Source organism: Pagrus pagrus, assembly GCF_965226575.1.
Source record: "Pagrus pagrus genome assembly, chromosome: 19".
Classification (NCBI taxonomy): domain Eukaryota; kingdom Metazoa; phylum Chordata; class Actinopteri; order Spariformes; family Sparidae; genus Pagrus; species Pagrus pagrus.
This window is the reverse complement of record NC_140203.1, coordinates 24218482-24238117: the sequence shown is the minus strand read 5'-3', so window position 1 is coordinate 24238117 and position 19636 is coordinate 24218482. Positions and strand designations below refer to the sequence as shown.

At 41.9% G+C, this 19636-nt stretch overlaps 1 protein-coding gene across 3 annotated transcripts in view; it reads right to left on the bottom strand.

Moving 5' to 3' along the window:
• Positions 1–13505: 13505 nt before the first annotated feature.
• Positions 13506–19636, bottom strand: part of lmo4a (LIM domain only 4a) — a 28700-nt gene continuing 22569 nt past the window's right edge. For 2 of the 3 annotated variants that reach the window (XM_084382343.1, XM_084382344.1), the window contains 3 exons: positions 17996–18092; positions 17705–17863; positions 13506–16400 (listed from right to left, as the gene is read on the bottom strand). In XM_084382343.1, the coding sequence (XP_084238469.1) occupies positions 16392–16400; positions 17705–17863; positions 17996–18092 (265 nt within the window). In that variant the 3' untranslated portion in view covers positions 13506–16391. Of the gene's footprint in view, positions 16401–17704; positions 17864–17995; positions 18093–18792; positions 19326–19636 lie in introns of those variants that run through there. The other variant, XM_084382345.1, reaches the window with a different exon arrangement.

The following is a 19636-nucleotide window of genomic DNA, read 5'->3' as shown; positions in this document are numbered from 1 at the left end:
CCATTAAATAAAAAAACTTAAGAGCTTAAGAGGCTGAATAGCTCAATAGAGAGGCAGACGTGGGTAATAAACTCCATGATTTCATTAGTACAAGTGAACCACTTCCCCAAGTGGCTTCCTTTAGTGTAATCAGAAATATGGATTAATGTAGTTTGAAGTCATTTTTTTAATACATAGTTCTTGAAGAAGAAGAAATTCATATTACAAGATGCTCTGAAAGCACAGAGGACTGTAAATGTGAATGACACCTTCTGTATGCCTGTGAGGTGAGACAGGGCACAGGTCTGTGTCAGTGATTGAAGTACAGCATGTGTCAGTAGGAACTGGAGGTGTGTAGCTTTTTGTGTGTGAGCCACTGTGTGAGCTGAGTGCCGTGTTGCAAATTGCATCTGTTCCTAATTACAGAGTGCTAATGAAAGCCTGTACTCCTGGTGGGCCTACTGAGGACCGGCTTGGCACCTCGCCTGTGCCACTCAGAGGAGGGAAGAGAGTGACGACACGCACAGAGTCATAAACAAAACACAGCACACTCTGAAGGCTGATGGAGGCAGAGAGGTGATGGGCAGCAGCTGATCATGAGATCATGGATGGACAGCTGCTGAAGTACACTGCAGACCTCTGGCTGTCATTACACAGCCTGTCTTCATCATCGCAGGCTGCGGGCAGGTCTCCTCTATAACTCCAAAATAGATCAGTCTTCACGGTGCAGTTGACAACAGCCATATGTAGTTCAGGCTGTCTGGGAATTTTAACCACTATAGCGTTGGCTTGTATTGTTTTCACCTTGTGGGAGTCTGTGTGTTTGTGTGTGTGTGTATGTGTGTGTGTGTGTGTGTCACAAACCTGCAAGATGCAGTCACTAAACTTTACAGGTGTGTAGTTAAGATCAAAATAAAGGCTGAGTTTGAAGATGGGTGTAGTCTCGTGTAATGATATAGTACTGATTACTGAGTTGATGGGTGTTGTGGCTGCTGTGATCCCAACACAAGATGGTCTTTTCTTCTTGCTTATAGTGAAAGTACCTGCGTCTCTATGCCAGGAGAACAACCTTCATATCCCTTTGAGCAGCTTTGTAATCCAGCCTTGAACTGCAGTGTCTTTTTGCAGCCTTTGTAAAATAAGTGTTTACAAATCAGAGGCTGTGTTCATGGCTCGTTGGCCAATCAGAGCCAGATTTGGGTGGAATTGATGATAACAGCGCTACGAAACATTATTCTATTCCACTCCAAGTCATTGCTGTAAAACAGTGTGTGAAGGGAGTGAAGCTTTGTTAACCATCACAGTAGTTAACATCCCTCACATTCATGTTCATTAGTTGCAAACGGAAGTGTTTGGTTCACTGTTCACCAAAAACACAAGCATGTTCACTGAGAGCACAACACTGCAGACAACATTGTGGTGCGCTTGAGGTGTTTTTTTCTTTCAGAGTTAATGCGCAAAATGTTTGATGGAAACAGATTTGCCGAATAAACTGTGACGTAGTGAACATTCAAACTCTCTTGCTGTGACCTTGGAGACCCTTTTCACACAAGAGATTCCATAATATCGCCGCAACGAAGGCTCACCTCTACACCGCCTTTGTTTGTTCACACTGAGCCAAGCAGCGGCAACATTGAGCCGCTCTAGTGTGTCATTTCATAAGGCATGCAGGTGTTGCGAAACCAAACTGAACACACAGTCAGGAGGGCTGACCGTCAAAAGGCTTGGGTCTTATGTCCCCTACTGACATTCAGCATTAGTTTATTCTAACCATGAAGATCATCTTTGCACTGTATGTCGTCAGAGGAGTGAGGACTTGTTGGTCCTTCAGAGTATTGAAGATTAGTAGGCTGAACTCCTGAAATGAGACGCTACAGAGGACTCACCATGATGCCCACTCCAAAACTAACTGTGGTACAGTGGAATCTGGGATACTGAAGACTGTAAAAGATACAAGTTCCTCCCATTTTTGTTAGATAAAGATAAATACAGTGTGTCCACATGTTTTTTCTCTTCCAAGTCATTCAGGTCATTCATTGGTGTAATCATATTCTCTGTATGTTCAAGTCAAGATCTCACAAAGGTCACACAGGTCACAAAGGTAGTAATTCCACCAGGATACACTGAGCACAGGAATTGGGTCATTTTATGCTCCTTGCAGTAAAATCCTCATCTTCTCATGCAAGGCTTTTAATTAAAATATTTCACACACACATTTTCTCATTCTTCAGCACATTGTCCAAAGAGCTCAACAGAAATACTGTTCAACACAGTCAACTGACATCACAGTCTGTGCGACGTACACTTGGAAGTTGGACATCTACTCAGCTCAGTTTTGTTGTGTTCTTAAATTGCTCAAAGGAGAATATTGCTTCAGTATGAATCTCTCTGGTCTGTCCTCATGTTAGCTCACCAGGCAGCAGAGCCACAGCCTAGTGTTATATTTATTATTTTCTACAATTCCTCATCTCTTATGGTCGTGTTATTAATGATACTGCCTCTTCATTTTTCTCTCAGAGTGCATCAGATTGATGCATTTAAACTTTAAAATGTGCAAACTTTTTTTCCGTGGGACTTTGGCCACAGACTCCCCCAGAGGGTCTGAGGTCCACACCCCATAGTCTCACAAAACTCTGTGGGTAACACTATATGAGTTTGTTTCCGCCATGTATCCATTACCTTTAGGTAACTGGTTAGACTTTCTGCTCACTTGCTATAGTTTAGTAGTAGTCTGTGATATAGTTCACACACCCCTTACTACATGTGGTTCAGATGTGACAGTGGACTCAATACTGTTTGTGGATATGCTGTATATTTTCTAATCAAATCATATTTGCTTTGTTAGCTGAGCTGCTCTCTCCACACACCCCCAGGTAACTGCAGAGGTCTCCTCGAGGGTAACACCTGTGATCACTGTGCCTCTTATGTAACATTAATACACATAACACGGAGAGACCACTGTTATTCCTAAACTAACAACTCTTCTGTGACTTGATTTTTCCCATCCCAGACACATAAAGTGTGTGTGTGTGTGTGTGTGAACAATGCTGTTCACATGATTGCTGCTTGTCTATAGAATTATTTAAGCATTTGAACTTGTACAATTTTGTATTCCCACAGATGCAATAAGCGATGTTCAGTATGGTGGAAACGTTTGGAGCGCATCACTGATTCAGCAGTACAAGATTTCTGCTCTTGTTAAAACAAACAACTCCTTCACTATTCATCGTCTGCCTCGTTTTCCATCCCTCCCTATTATTACAGAATTATGAGAACTATCTTGAAGCTTTGCTGTGGGAGGTGGGGTGTAAAACTCAAGCAGGGACCCTCAATGTTGCTAATTCATTTACAGATTTAATTAGATGGATGGAGCCCTTGCCGTTATTAAAACAGAGAGGGAGAGAATGTTGCCAGCACTACAGGACTTTTTAATTACAACTCCACATCCCCGCTTGCTGACGTCTGGGGAACCAGTTAATTAAAATCCTCATTATTTTACTTTTAATTAGTTCCCCCCTCTTTTGTTTCCTTGCGCCATATGGCAATGTTCCGTGGTCAAATCAACTTAATTGAGCTAATTAAGATGATCAGTTTAATTATTCAAAGTATTCTGATTGGATGAAATTACTACCCCATCCCCCCGTCTCACAAAAAAATCCCTGCTTCAGACTCACACTCAAGTTCGCAGCATGTCCATGTCGTATCGTAGTAGCTGATGGCTGGTGTGGCTCCAATCTTTAATCAAATCATCAGCAATATCTGTGTTCCTCAAACCCTGAGTCCCCCAAAAAGGGGAAGAGTCTCCTTCAAAGCTTATATGGACTCTGACACTCATTATCCTTTAACCTTCAGGAGGGAAGGTGAGTGAGAAGGCGACATTAGTAGTTATATGTGTCCCATTACAGCAGGAAGGCCCAACTACAGTGTGAGAGCCAGAGATGCATCACTCCTTTTCCCTCTAAGAAATGTATTGAATGTTTACAGACTTTACCTCACAGGACTTTCAGTACGGTACTGTACGCAATGCTGTTTGTCAGGCAGCAGCCATGGGCCAATCCTAGTTAGCCTGGTGAACTAGTATTTGTTAGTAAAGGACAGTAAAGTCACATAATTACGCAAATAGATGCAGAAATTTCCTTACTGACCTTCTCATCCTGACTGAAAACAAGCTCAAAGCACAGTGAAAGTAAACCTGTTTGTTTTTATTCTACCGTGGCGGTAAAGTAAATGACAATTCACTTCTGATGACCTTAAAGACATGTTACAGCTCACACCTCAGGACACTACGGTCTTCATGTTGGCTCGCACAACTGCGGTGCCCTGATGTGACATTTGCTGTTGGACCCTTCTCCACGTCGAGCTCTGCTTCCATCGAGGGATGAATGTTCATCCCATTCCAAATGCTCCTCCTTTCTAGTTGAGAATTGTGTTTTTTATGTTTTTGCTGTATCCCACAATGCATTGCATGAGTTGGTTTAGCTTCAGGTGTTCCTACTGGAAAGCTCAGAGTTATCAGGTGGCTGACCCATTTTCACCAGGTCGTCAGGTAATCAGTGCTAAATACATCACATGAAGAGGACCAGTGAAAAAGCCACTGCAGGATGTGAACTATGTAATTCAGATGCAACAAGTTTTTACAGAATTTATGATGAACCTGGTGTGTTGTTGATAGTTGTCCATCATGTGTGCCATGTATGCCTGAACTGACCGGTTTCTAGGACTTTTATAACACAGGAGAATCATGGAGGATCAGTTCTAACACTGATACGACAACAACCTCAGTCATAGTCCTGTTTCTGTTGGTATATCTTCCAGGAGAGAGTCACAGAGTGAGGAAGGAAGTCAGCGAATGAGACTACATTTAATGTGAGAAACCTTTGAAACATTACCTCGTCCATATACATTTCTGCCTCATAGATTTTCACCAGCGGTTGTTTGATGGTGTGTTCACCACCAGTAAAGCAAAATTTTGCCTCATTACTCAAGCGAATGACCGTAGGATCACCTGGGTTAATTCACATTATTCACACAAGTGTTTATTTGCCCCAAACAGTCTGATCACTGTACATTAGCTGTAAACTAGTGAGCAACTGCACCCACAGAGGGTGTGGTCAACCTCTGAGTGAAGTCAGCACTCATCAAAGACTGGTTCTCTCTTCTTTCTCCCCTCTCCTCTCTGTAACGTTACGTTCATGAAGTAAACTACATTTCCCCTCCAGCTCCAGTCAGCAGTCAACATTACAGAACATAAACACCCGACAACGGAGGTCATTCAGCGGATCACTGCTGCAGTCAGGTTGATAAACAGGAGTGAAGATAAATCCACTTTTTATTCCCAAAAGTTAAAAAGTCCTCCTGTCGGTGAACAGCTCCAGATCAGAGCAGAGTCTGAAGTGACTCTGGGTGTTTATTCCTCCAGTGTGAGTGTCTTGAAACGCAAAGAGAATGATTTATTATTGTTCAAGAACATGATCCTGATAATGTGGCCATAAAGGGATTGAGCTGGTCAGGAGTGATGGAAGTCATACCCAACAGACTGAACTTCTCTACGTATTTTAAGGCTTTTTATCTTTGCGTCTTTCATTTAAATACCAGCTGCAACAGCATCTGCTGGTAATTTTTTCACCTCGTGAGTCTCTGTGTGTATGTATCATCATGCCATAATGTGCTCCTGGAGCCACCTTGTGTAGCAGGCACTAACACAGAGGCAGATTATTTAATCTTATTAGTAGTATTTTGCCAGGTGATTCTATTTTGGTCTTCGGCAACAGCATCAAACCATGCCAGATGCAATCAAAACTTCATAGGTGTGCAGTTGAGATTAAAATGAAGGCCAAGTGTCATGTTCTCACGTGACAATGTAATACGGAGTAGTCAGAACAGGAGCATGTTGACAGGTGTGATCTCATGGTAGATGGCCTCTAGTTCTCCTGATCTCTGACTTCTCTGCATTTAGAAACTTGTCTCCTTGATATTGTATTTATGTTACTTTATAAAACATGATGAGGCCTTCCACCTTCTCCCGTTGTGGACCCTCAGGTCACAGCACCACACAGGTTTTTTAAACGCAGATCAACCAACTAAAAATCGCATATTGACCCCATTCCCACTTCACGCAGGCAAGACAGCTCGTCTGTGATTTTTATCTGAAGTGTCACGTTGTACGTTTGACATCACGAATGTGCCAGAAACAGTTTGTGACAGAAGAGAAAACAACAATATACCCATTGTGAAAGAAGCATCTGAAAAACGGTTGATAAATTCTTCATAACCCCCGCCAAATGATTAGTTTCACTATCATAATTTGAGCCTTTCGGTCTAATAACATTTGGAAAGTCTAGAAGAGCCACAGACTTAAATTCTTTTATCTCCATTCAAGTTAGCCGGGCGCTAAACTGGAATTTAGAGCCAGGCCGGCAAATGTAATGGAAAAACGGCATTAGAGTTCAAGTCACTGGTGCTGATGTAGAAACTTTATCACTTCAAATCACTTCACAAGTCTGTTGTAGACTGGGCGACACTTAGCTTAAAGATTTACAACTGAATGTGTTTAACTCACATCCACAATGTGCTCTGTGTTCAACACTGTAGCTGAGAGAAAAGTTGATCTTTCATGCTGAACTGACCAGATGAGCAGCCTCATGGTGAGCTCTCTGTCTCACCAAAAATATCACGATCGTGGCTGTTTCTTTGAATTTATTTAACCAATCACACGCGCTGCTGCTCTTGCTCATTACAGTATGTGTGCGGTTGATCTGTGTTGTCCATGTTAATACATAATGGGAGTGTTTGGTATTTGGGTCACTGCTAAAGGCTCATTTACGCTCAACACGTAGATATGGACAAAGCCTTCTGTCCGTTCATTTTGTTTATATTTCTGCATGTTTTCTGAAAGCTCACGGAAGATCAGTACCTCCGGTAGTCCAGTGGGGCAGTGTAGCCGATAGGTAAAGAGAGACACAACCACAACATAAGAGGAAAACATTTTAAAAATGGCGGAACTTTTTGAGGAGAGGTTATACTAGTTGTTAAACATCTGTATGATGTCACTATGGCCAGGCACAGAGACAAACATTTACTACAGAACAGCTGTGAGGAGACTGGACGGGAATGAAATGTGAGTTGGACGGTGGGCAAGGAAAAGTGGAGGTTCGTGTGAGTATGATTTGACTCTGAGCGGCGCCCTCTAGTGGTTGTATTACTTGGAAGTGTGTGGGCAGTGACGGTTAGCTCGTTTAAAGCAGAGGTATTTGTTTTTCACTCAGGTACAGGGGGCATAAATGAGCCTTAAGGGAAACAGTCAGGAAAATTGAGTGGTGAGAAAAGAAAATCCTTCAGGGCCGTTCTTTGCTCTTCTTTCAGTGAGGATATCTACGCTCACCATCACATAAACCACGCTGTAGCTGCCTGCAGCTCCTCATCGGATGGTCCAAACCATTGTGGTTTGGCCACAGGTATGTACCAGTGTTCACATCTATAACAACTTGTATGTATATGTATACATTTCATGTAAAGCTAACCTATGAGCACGGCCAAACCTTCAGGTAATGAAAGACGGAGAGAAGAAGTGAAGCTACAGGATGAGCAGGGCTCAGGGTCAGGACACACCTCTACATATTAATCACATTCATATACACTTCTAAAGTAGAAGCAGCATAATGTCTCTCTCTAGTAGTGAAATAATACAGGTAGCTTTCAGTCTGTCGACTTCACACAGTCGTGACAAAGGCAGTTTGACATGCTCAGTGCTGATAGGAAATCAATTATTTACTGCATGTCTGTGATCATGACAAGCATAAGACAAATTCATTAACGCATGCAAATGACTTTAATTGCAATTATCTCCATATCTTGATAAGCAAAGAGGGGGGTCTCCCAATCTCCCTCCATGGTGTGAGTTCCATGCCACACTCAAAACCAATCAAGCCTCATCTGCATATCATTAATTAGCCTGACGAATTCAAGAACCAATTAGCAAGACTGCAAAGACACAAGATGAGGAGAATAAGTTTTCAGAGGGTATGACTTACAACTGGCCTCATATGTACATTCATACACAACACCATGATGTTTATGACAATATTTGTGAGCAAATTGTTCAAGTTTAATTCTGGAGTTATAATTATTAAGTTTTCTCAGTTTTACACAACAATTTCAGGTTTCCACGGTGTCATTTCATCATTTCATGGCTACAAATTAATGAATGCTTTGTTTGAACAAAGAAACCCTTAGGTATCAGGACATTAATCAAGACATACACTAATTCTAAGTGCTGTATCATAGGCAACTGGACTTGTTTCAGTTTTTTGAAGACGTTTCACTTCTCATCCAAGAGGCTTCTTCAGTTCTAACTAGCTGGAGAGGAGTTGCAGGCTTTTAAACTCTGTGTGGGAGTGTCCTTACAGAGTCGTTAAGGACACGTGTGAGCTCTGAGCTTCGGAGTCGTTAGGGCGACTTGTTGTCCGTTGACTCAACCGGCCTGTGGGTTGCTAGGGCTAGGTGAAATGTCTTCAAGAAACTGAAACACGTCCAGTAGCCTACGATATAGCACTTAGAATTACCATGACCTGGAAGACTGAGAACCTTCATCAACAAGACATGCACTAGTTTTGATAACTGTTTCACTTGAATGCTGAATAATATACAGTATAGAAACAATATTGTATATCATAAAGTCAGGCTTTCTTGCTTTCCCGTTTTGGCAACTGCTTCAATTTGATCTGAACTTTGTGGACAGTTGTTGAACAGATGAAAATATCATGAGAATGAATGAGTAAAGCTGCAATAATCAATAGGTTTCCATTAACATTGGGTTCAATGACTATTCAACAAACCCACAGAGAGTATCAGGTCTCACTGCTCGTGTCAATTTTGTTTTCAGCTCTGACTAACACTAAACAGCAGAAAGACAAAGTCAGCAACTAGCTTGTGAACATGGTGACACTAGCCCCATTCACACTGCCCTTTCAATGTGGGAATCATGCACCTATACTCCGCCTCGCCATCTGTGTTTGTTACAGATGTGGAGAGGGGGGACAGTTTCACTGTGGCTCTGATCCGCCAGTGGAGCCAGTCTCAAAGCTGCAGCAGAGGCCAGACGACGTCTCTCTGAATTGAAATGCCAACAGTGCGGGACAGGAGTGTGTCGGTCTGATGGTGTTCACAGTCTGACAGCTAAACAGATCCTTCACTCATCAAATAAAAGAGAAACGTTACCAGAACCAAACAACAGTAATGGAGTTGTGCAGGTCATGTCTTCAGCATCTTAGATGAGGAAAAAAATACTGCATCCATACGTGGAAAAGTGTCTGTCCTCCCGTCTGTCCTACCGACTCTCCGTCACATTTCTGCCCAAAAAACAGCGTCTGTCCCCGGCAGCAGAGCCAGCAATAGTGCTGAGTCTCTGTGTGGCATCGAAAGGTGCTATATGTAAGAATTGGCCAACTGTTGAATTTATAATCTAACTTAGCAAACTCGTTAACTCTGAACTATAGGCTACCTTTACAAGCTAAACAGCCGATGTTAGCATTAAACGCTGTTTTCTTTCTTTTTTCGCACATTATATACGTCGCTAGGTCATCCCATCAGAGCACTTGAGCAAATTCAAGAGTTTAATGTCTGTCTGAAGAACTTGAGCTTAACTTGGTAATCCTGTGTATTTGTGACATTTCCACCTCTTCCATGAGTATTACAAGTGTCTGCAGCTGCACCAAATCAGCTGAAACTATGGTGACTCTCAACCCTGTGCTCACATTAGGGCAACACAACTGGCTCAAAGGTTTCCTGGTTCAGACATAAAGAAGCGATTGGCTTGATTATATACAACCACCATCCGTGTTACTGTTGTATTCAAAATGTCCCTTCTCTTCCAACGTCTCCGCTGGAGCTAGCTGGTTAGCATGCTAACTTCAGTAGATATCTCTGAAACTCAGTGCATACAGTAGTTGTCTTTGACAAAACATCCAAACTGTTATTTCTTCACATTCTGTCAATAGTTTTAGTTCATGTTTAATAGTTTTAAACTAAAATTCTTGCCTGTAGCTGCTTTAAAGCAGCAGAAGGAAGTCAGATATGTCCTTCTATAGCCGGAGCTAAAGGTGGACTGGATATTAGACTTCGCTTTGTCAGGGAGCTCATGTGTCTCGGTGTCTGCTGGTTGTGTCAATAGGAAACTGTTGTTAATCTGTTTGCTGCTAATATGTTCATCCCAACAATTTTACGTAAGGGATAATGCCCGACGAGGCGTCCATTATCAGGAACTAATGGAGGACGTGAAGGCCTGAACCGTCCAATGCACAGCATCCATTAATTCCTGATTACGGACACCTCGAAGGGCATTATCCTGCCTATACCCTGGTCACTTGCCAAAGAAAAAAACATTGAGACCATTTGTGTATATTTACGTGTGTTCTGCGTTCAAAATTGTTTGCGTTTATGCGTTCAAAAGTTTTTCACAGGCAGTAACTCCGTTTCACTGGCAACTCCTTAGAGTTTGACTAATAGCTGAAACCGTCATTACAGTCCCATCAGGTTCTTATGTTGTAGAAACGTTGTTCACTGCGCCACTAAATAGGACGGACCTTAGATACGACTTAGCGATGAGAGATAAACTATAATAACATAATAAATAGCATTACTGTCGACAAACAGTACATATAATTTCACAGAGTGTTAAACAACAAGACAGGCTGGATAACAGTCATGTCATGTCAATGTCCACAAATCAGTCAGAACGTTCAGAACAAATGAGTGTGAACACAGTATCAGTCAGTTTACCAGCTTATTAAATCAAACCTATTTACTCTCTCAATTTTTTATGAGTAATCTATTACTTGTTATGGACAGTTCAGCCAGTGGACACTCAGGTTACCCACTTTATTATTACAACGGCCCTGAGTGGAGGCTTCTTGTTGCAGCGTGTCTGTTACAGCGCTATCCTGTGGTGTTCAGAGGATGATGCACTGAACGACTGCACTTGTTGTCGTAAATAAGATATTCAGATTGTTCTTTTTATTTAATTTATCTTAAGCGTTGAGGTGTCTGCAGCCAGCTGATGCAGATGCCGCTCAGTTTAGATACAGCCAGCTTGTTGCACTGCCATCATGCGGCCATTTATTAATGCAGGTTTAAAGTACTTTGACTGTGGGAGATTTAGGAGGTAATGGTCATTTAGGTTCAGTACAACACAGGAAGTAAATATTTAAGTATCCGTGCGAGTTATGTAAGAAGAGTTTTCCGCCACTAAAGGTGGAAATCACTTTGCATGATTTGAATCACTTCGTTCAGAGCTGTTTAAAGATTTGTAATTGTTCACTCAGTGGCTGCATCATGGTTCAAAGGCCCCTCAGTATGTACAACAGCAAGCGAACACACCACCACTCACATGGCTCAATGATTCAGACAATCTTCACCTCAGCAGTAAGTTCAGTCTGTTGCTGCTCCGACTATCACATTCAGTTCAGCATGAAACTGGCCAACCCAAGTGCTTTACAGGTTATTAGCCCAGCAGCCTCTTATTTAGGACAGAGGGTCACATTAGGATTGAGCTTTGGACCAGGAACTAACATACAGTTGACAAAAATGCCATTAGTCTCCAGTGAGGAGTTCCACTGCTAACTACTGATGAAATATATGCAGTTCAATTTAAAGACTCATTGTATAAGATTTGTTGGAACATGTAATAAACACATCTTACAGCCATACAGGCTCTAATGAACAACATCTGGACGGATCAAACCTGGCGACCCCTTCCCTCAGCTGTACTGAGGCACACAGGAGCTCTGAGCTGAATGCTAACATGCTAACTTGGACACTATGAAAATGCTGATGTGTTGATGTTTGGCAGTTGTTTATCATGGTCTTCATCTTTGTTTGTGTGTTAGCACACTGACATTTGATAACATGCAATGAAGTCAATCTGAAACTGACGAGGATGACAAAAACACTGCCCATTAGTGAAAACAGTAAGAAATGGTGCCACCATTTTGTACTGTACTGTATACTAAATGTAGGCTGTATAGAGGAAACACTGATAACCACTATTAAACTATACAGGACAACTGAAAGGTAAATAACCTCAGGGCTGAACGAGCATGTTAACAGATGCAGCCGCTGAGTACCAACATCGTGGCTGCGCTGTCACACAACATTCAACTGTGAGGTAATGAATGGAACAAAATGCAGTCTGGTTATAAATGTACATGTGTTGTGTTCTATAGAGTGGTAGAAGTAAATAAAAACGTCAGACACATCTTTTGTCTGCACTTTTGCAAAGTGACTGCTGAAGGTCAGCCTCCAGTAACACACTCCAGAGACTGTCCACACACACGCTGACAGACTGCTGATTGTGGAGGTGCAGGTTGGTACAGTGGACCAAACCACTGTGAGGCACATGGAGGGGTGACCCAGTCTCCAATGCATATTATCATATGATTTAAAAATATTTGTTCACAATGATATAGACTATTGAGGGGGACAACTCTGTTCTTCCCAGGAAGGGGCACTTGAAGGCACCATACAGAGTTTTAACCAGCTTTCATGAATCTTTAATTGAAATGATCACAAAACATGGAATGTCATTAGTTTGGCAGCTGTTGGTCATAAAGTCACTAAAGTAGTGCGGACAGAAATATTGACCCAGATGATGGCGCTCCCTGAGAAGTGAAGGGATTACCAACCAGGAATATCTGCACAAGATTGCATGACAATTCATTTGTCATGCAAAGTGCTGACATTTCCATTAGTAGAGCTGAATAATGCAACTTTTCCTCAGCTGAATAGCAGGCCCTGGTTTAATATAATGTAAGAATATTCCGTTTTTTAAAGAATCTATTTCTTCAGTAGAAATGTGCAACAATGAAAGCCTCTCACAGCCCTTTCAATGGCTGTATGGCTACATACCACTAGAGGTAAGTGAGTTGATTGAATTGACCCTTTAATTGTGATGAACACGAAGCTATCTGTGTTGGTAGGAGCTGTTTTTAATCGTATCAATTATTTACTGCACAAGCTCTTCAATGGGATTTGAAGCCACAGTGGGACAGACGAACACAAGCTCTGCAGTCGATTCAGAGGAAACTCGGTGTGACTCACACTTGGAGTCATGACTGAAAAACCAGAGGAATGTGTTCGCCCTCTGTCATTATGAAAGAGCACTTTGAAACACTAGCATTAAAAGCCCCATTGTTACCGTGAATGTGAAGCTAATTGGACTAACCCTGTGAGAGGAGCTGCTGAGTTCTGTGGGCCCGTTAATTTGAAGAGTCACAGCTGGCTACTCATGTGTGCCTGCACCAGTCCTGCGTGCTTCACTATAGCCTTTAATTCTGCTCTGCAGAAAGCCACACAAACAATATGGAAAAGGAACAGTCCTAAAATTAGTGTGGACAAGATGACCTTGTAGTTTCCGTGCCAAATGTACATATAAAAAGGCTAATTTAAACGTGCCTGACGTGCCAAAAAGCAATCATGACAAACCAGAGGAGAAACCCTGGAAAGATCAGAGACCAGCCAACATGTTAAAAATGTCAAGTTAAAGGTTTTAATTTGAACAGACAGAGAATGGAGCAATATGAAACTTTCTATGGTTTAAAACAATGTATATTCTGACTCCTCAGACAGTTACAGAGAGCACAAACTGCTGGCTGCCTGGTGCCCACAGGAAAAAGCTCCCTCCCTTTTAATTAGACCAGCTCACCAGATTAGGCCTCATTAGGCTGCAACACTGGAGCGCAGCTAAAGCCCATGCAGGCCTCCAGCGCATCCCACTTTAATTGCTTCTGTAATGGCCTCAGCTCGGGCCTTTGAAATCCCATTCCTGGGGGTAATCAGCCATGTTTGTCTGAGAACCGCCAGCGTTTCTTACTACTTCGTCAGTCTGAAGCAGCTAACTGGAACTCACTGCTACACACTTACTGCAGCTGTAGCTGCTCAAAGGCTAAATTATTATTAGTTCTTCTGAGAGGACATCATTTCTTTCCATACACAGTTTAGAGCAACAAAACTCGAAGACTTGACTGAAAAAAAACACACAAAGTGCAACACAGAAAACATGACTCATACACTGTAGCACACAACACAACAGGATATTAGTGCACTTTGAACTTCTTCCCGATCCTCCGACACTTGTTCATAAACTATGAACAGATGAGTTTACACTGTAAAAACTTGACCATTACTGCAATAAACATTTAGAACGTACAGTATATGTCACTGCTGCTAAATGGCTTGTAGAATATTCTTTCCAAACACAATTACAAACACTGTATGGACCCTAAAAGTGTCCATGATGTCTGATGACCATCAACGACTGAAGAGAAGGTACATCATGAGAAAGCTTAAAGAAAGGCCATTTATACGGAGGGAGAGCTGTGATCTGTAGTGCTGTTGTTGCATTCCTACCAAAGTCAGGAATCATTGTGTAAATCTCCGTAATGCTGTAGAAATGATCAGAAACCCAGAACAGCTTAGTTACTGGAATCAGTTTTAGGCCTTTGGGGAATATAAAGTGAAATACAGAGAAGAAGCCCCCCTGTTAGAAACTCTACAAACTTCTCTTCCTTCATATGTAACAATATAACAAAGGCTGAATCAGTGGCATTGCTGCTTTAAAGGACTGTGCAGGTTGTATTTTGTTATCATGTTATGTTATCATCACTGATGGAATCAATGGCCAAAGCTACAGAAATAAGATTCATCTGTAATAAACCATAGTTTTCTTTTACCTGATGATGTTAGAGGGGACATATTATTAAAAACTAACTTTTTCAGTACTTGTGCTGATATGTTTCAGCATCTGGAGTGCCTACCTACAAAATGTGATGTAAGAGAGAGGTCAGAAAGGTCATTTGAATATTTGCGCCCCAATCTGAGTACCCCCAGCACGACTTTAGAACTACTTCTGCAAAGGTCCAACATTGTTCTTCCGGTAAGTGTCGGACTGCAGGATTAGCATTATGTCGAATGAAAGAGTTAAGCACAGCAGCTCTGTTGTCAGCTGCACAGACCAGCACATTTTAGACCCAGTGGGTGATATGAGTCACATAAATGAATAGCTTGTTTGTCAAATCACATAGCTGTAAATCACAGGGGGGACACAACCTTTGAGACTTTGACAACATGCAAAAACATATCTGTGCTTGTGTGACACCTCCGCTGCTACAACTCAACCCTAGGTGAAACTCAAGTTACTTGATAGCCCTAAAAAACAATATGGCTCGGTTTAAAAAACAAATGTTCACACTGCAGGAATTCATTTGCTTGGCGACTGTGTAAGTTTGTTTAGCACCCAGCAGTTAGCTTGCCAACACCATACAAAGACCATTACCAAGCTGTAACATTAGTGGCCTGCTGGGTAGTGAGAATGAGGCTAATAAGGAATATAATCCTTATATAACATGTGAGGTGGTGAAGTTTTTGTTTATTCTGGAAGCTATAACACCAGCGGAGCTGACCCGACACAAAACATTTGGAAAGCATGAATCATTTACACACCGGAACATGTAAATCTAGGGCCTAGCTTGAACTGGATAACAGGGTTCATTAGCTCTCATTGGCTCTCTCTCATTAAGGTAAATAAAGGCCCTAGCCACAATTTGAGAATTTCTGGTGTACACAATTTGTAGTTCATGGGCTAAAACATGAAAAAAACCTGGTTTGGTCCTTTATAAGTGCATTTAAGCCTAAGATACCAGTTTAGTACAAAGGTTGGAGAATTCAAGCTCTTCTGTCTTTGGTAGGAATGCCATCACCAGAGGGCGACTATCACTTCCCCCAACACACTGTAAAAAAAACAAAAAACAACCCAGACACTAACATGTTTGTTGAATATTTCATAGAGCATCACACAGAGAAAAAGTATCAATATAGATGTTTTGTTGTTCAGCTGTCTCTCGGAGTGTGGAAGGAAACGTCCAGCAGCTGACATCACGACTCAGGAAATCCATACATGTTTCCTCAAACCAACATATGGTCACTCTACACGTGTGGTCTGACTCATTGTTTTGGAAATATACTTCATCTTCAGCAGGAATCACATTGCTGTCAGTGTTGCCTGTTAATTAAACACCAACTGTGACTGACTGTGACTACAGATGATACCGGTGAAACCACACAGACGTGATACTTCCATGACAGTCTTCCATCCATGTCAGTTCTTATCAGTAATATTGCCACAGTTCACAGCAGACAAGATTCTACTGAATCAACACTTTCCAAACATCCTCAGCATTCTTGAGCCTCCAACAAAACACTGGAGCTGTAGCAGTATGACTACATCCAGACTGTGGAGTGACAGTCCATCAGAATGAAGTCAGCCAATGGCAGGATTTACAGGTAGAGGAGGAGGGTGAAGGAGGGACAGAGGAGAAAAGTGGGGGAGAAGGCACACATCTGGTTTTCCATCTTCTTCCTCCTCAGCAGACCTGTAACAGCAGAGACAAGAGGTTGTAAATGGCACCAGTAACACCTGTGCTTTCACACCATAAATGCATTTCCATTATATTCCAGCCCTTCCTCATCAGAAAAAACACCATACAGGTCACCTTTGACTGCAGCTTATTCTGTGTGTTAGGCAACAACCTCTAGCACCTGTAGTAATTACTACAGTAACAAAGGAGGAAGTGAGGTAGTAGTAGTAGTATAAAGGGCCAAGTGTCTGCATACGGAGGAGGTCAGAGACGGATGGATGGGTCAAACAAGCACAGGCCTTTCATTCAGGAGACTGTTGTTCATGACCAGTGTAAACCAGAAGTCAACCCCACCTGACTAACGAAGTTATGTCAAGTACATTATGTACCTGAAGTCACGCACATAATGTAGCGACATTTTTAACTTTACATAAGTAATGTAGTTATTTTAAGCTAAACCATTATGTTTTCCTAAACCTAATGAAACTGGGAGTCTACAGGTCTGGTGTGCCTGTCACTGGTACACTGCAACAGTCATGTTGTCATGTCTCCATCACGTTTTCGACACAGATTTGCAGTCACTAAACTACCTACAGGTGTGTAGCTGAGATCAAACTGAAGCCTGAGTTAGAAGATGGGTGTGGTCCTACTCATAAGTACTGAGTACTTATGTAATATTGTAGTAAAGACTACTGAGTAGTCTTGGGTCCGAATGCCAACATGTTGCTGGTGTGATCTCATCACAACATGGGCTATTAAATTATATAAGCTCTCTGTTTTGTAAACTCTTGTGATGTAAATTACAAGATGGATCCATTAATTGATGTAATGATGACTTGATTTAGCTTTCTAATTTTCTCCTGAGTTATAGATAGTGCTTCTGGTTTATAACACTTGTAATAACAGCTGGCCGATATATACACAATACTATATCGTTACTACATCGTTAACATAACATGAGACTATCTGTGGTCTTAGATTTTGGATATGTTTCATTGTGATATGACATAAGTGTTGTCTTTTCCTAGTTTTAAAGGCTCATTACAGTAAAATGATATAATTTTATGAACTTACAGACTGTTCTACTTGTTCTAATGCTTATCTGTACACACTTAGTCATTATAGCCAACATTTATGAAGTGCTTTAGAGGAGATTTCAAAATATCAGGTCAATATCGTGTATCACGACTGCCAAGGAGACAAAACAAATTTCAGATTAAAGGTGTATCTTAAAGATGATGATAAGGGTCAATGTTTTCACTTCAGTATCAGTGATATTGAATAATTTATTCTGAAGTCTATATAATGATCCGACTCACCTTCTGGTCAGACATCATGCTGTTGGTCTGCAGTGAGGTTGGATGTCCGCTGAGCAGACCTGCTCCCGGCCGGTCATGTTCACAGAAGATAGTCCCGTTGATGTAGTGAAAGCGGTCACCAGGGACCAGGCGGTTCCTGCAGGTCGCACAGGTGAAACACTGGGAAGAAATATGAAGGAATAGATGCCACAGTGACTCTCTTGTACCATCTCATAACCACGATGATCACACTGATATCAGCAAGATGATGTGCTAATGTAAATGTTTGACCGATTACATAATGCCGCTTACCTTGAGGTGGTAAACGTTGCCTTGTGCTCTCATCACCATCTCACTAGCAGGTATAGACTGTCCACACGCACTGCAGGCTCCACTGTGTCCAAACAGCCTGCAGATGAAACCATCTGTCACTATCAACAGCTACTGGACATGACGTACAACTCACATAGTTTGTTTCCAAATGCACAACTCTGATGTCCAATGTTTTTGACAAGGAACTGATCACTTCAAGACGTTCTGATTTATTTGTGTGAGGATGTCTGTCCATGTGCGTCACCATCTTAAGTTTTTCACCTCATCTTCACTCTGTCCATCCTTACTGCCACCATCTTGGACGTTTTTAAATGGACACATACCCCATTCGATTGTTCACTGAGCCCCACCCTCATGAATGTCTTATCTTGCTATGCCTGTCAAACTCACAACAACACATACTGTATGCAGTTTGCAATGATGATTGGTGGGAGATCTACCACTCACATTTCAGTTTTTTTTTAGCTTCTTTTTAACTTGTAAATTGTGCAGATAGCCTTCATCCTGTAGGCCGTGAGGCTGATGCCATCATACCTTCACAGAGGTCTGTCGTGTTGAATGGATGGATGGATCCATGACACAAACCAGCTTTTCTGGATCTGTCATTGTCTCACCTGAACCTGAAACAGTGCTCCAACACATACCTGCTTTGTGCTGCTTTTGAATGAAACACAGCTTGTTTTGACATTCCCAGGCTTGTGATTACATCGGTGCAGTAACATAAATCCATCTCATGACTCAGCTCTACTGATACTCAGCCTGCAGCACAAACTCACTGCTGCCTTGTTGGGTCGAGTGTGGCGAGGCTGCTTGGTTGTATCGAGTGTCGGAAAAGATCCTCACAGTCTGAGATTTGTCTCATACCTGCACTGCTGAATGCTATGTTCATGTGTTGCCATAGCAACCACAGCCATGTGGATTTGCTGTTGTGTGGCACCTCCAGGTCATGTGCATTATTTACAGGCCATCTATATTTCATTTGCATCTGACAGAAACACCTCGACCACACTGGCCTCTGGTGAGAATAGACTAAACTCACTCTGACTTGAGGAGTTTTTCTGTGAACTGCATCAAATATAAGATCTGCAGCATCAGCACATTTGGAAAAAGCACAATTCTGAATCAAAACAGCTTTAAATTTTGGGTGAACTTTTCAAGTGATTATCTACTCACCCCGATGCTGACAGAAAGTCGGGACTTGTTTTAAAAGGTAAAAAAAGAACCTAAAGTGGCCCAAATGTTCACTGTTGTGCTAAGCTAAAAGCGTTTGCACGAGCTTGAACGCATGTTGAGAGTGTAAATAACATCTTTTTAAATCAGTTTGGGATCTCGGGGCATTTTAAAACAAGTCTCCAGCTACTTCAGTTGTTTAGCAGAATGCTGCAACACTGTTTTGCTGTGAAGCTCCAGAAATGTTTTGTGGACTACGAAACTTCACCTGACTTTCCATCAGCACGGGGGCGGGAGTAAATGAGTAATGCCTGAAGTTTATGTTGTTGGTGAACTTTTCCTTTAAGTAACATCCCTGACAAAAAGAGCACATTCAACAAATGCTCACACACATAAAGAAGAGAAGAAGAAGAGAAGCAGTCAGCTCTGTGCTCTCTGAGGCTGGAGGCA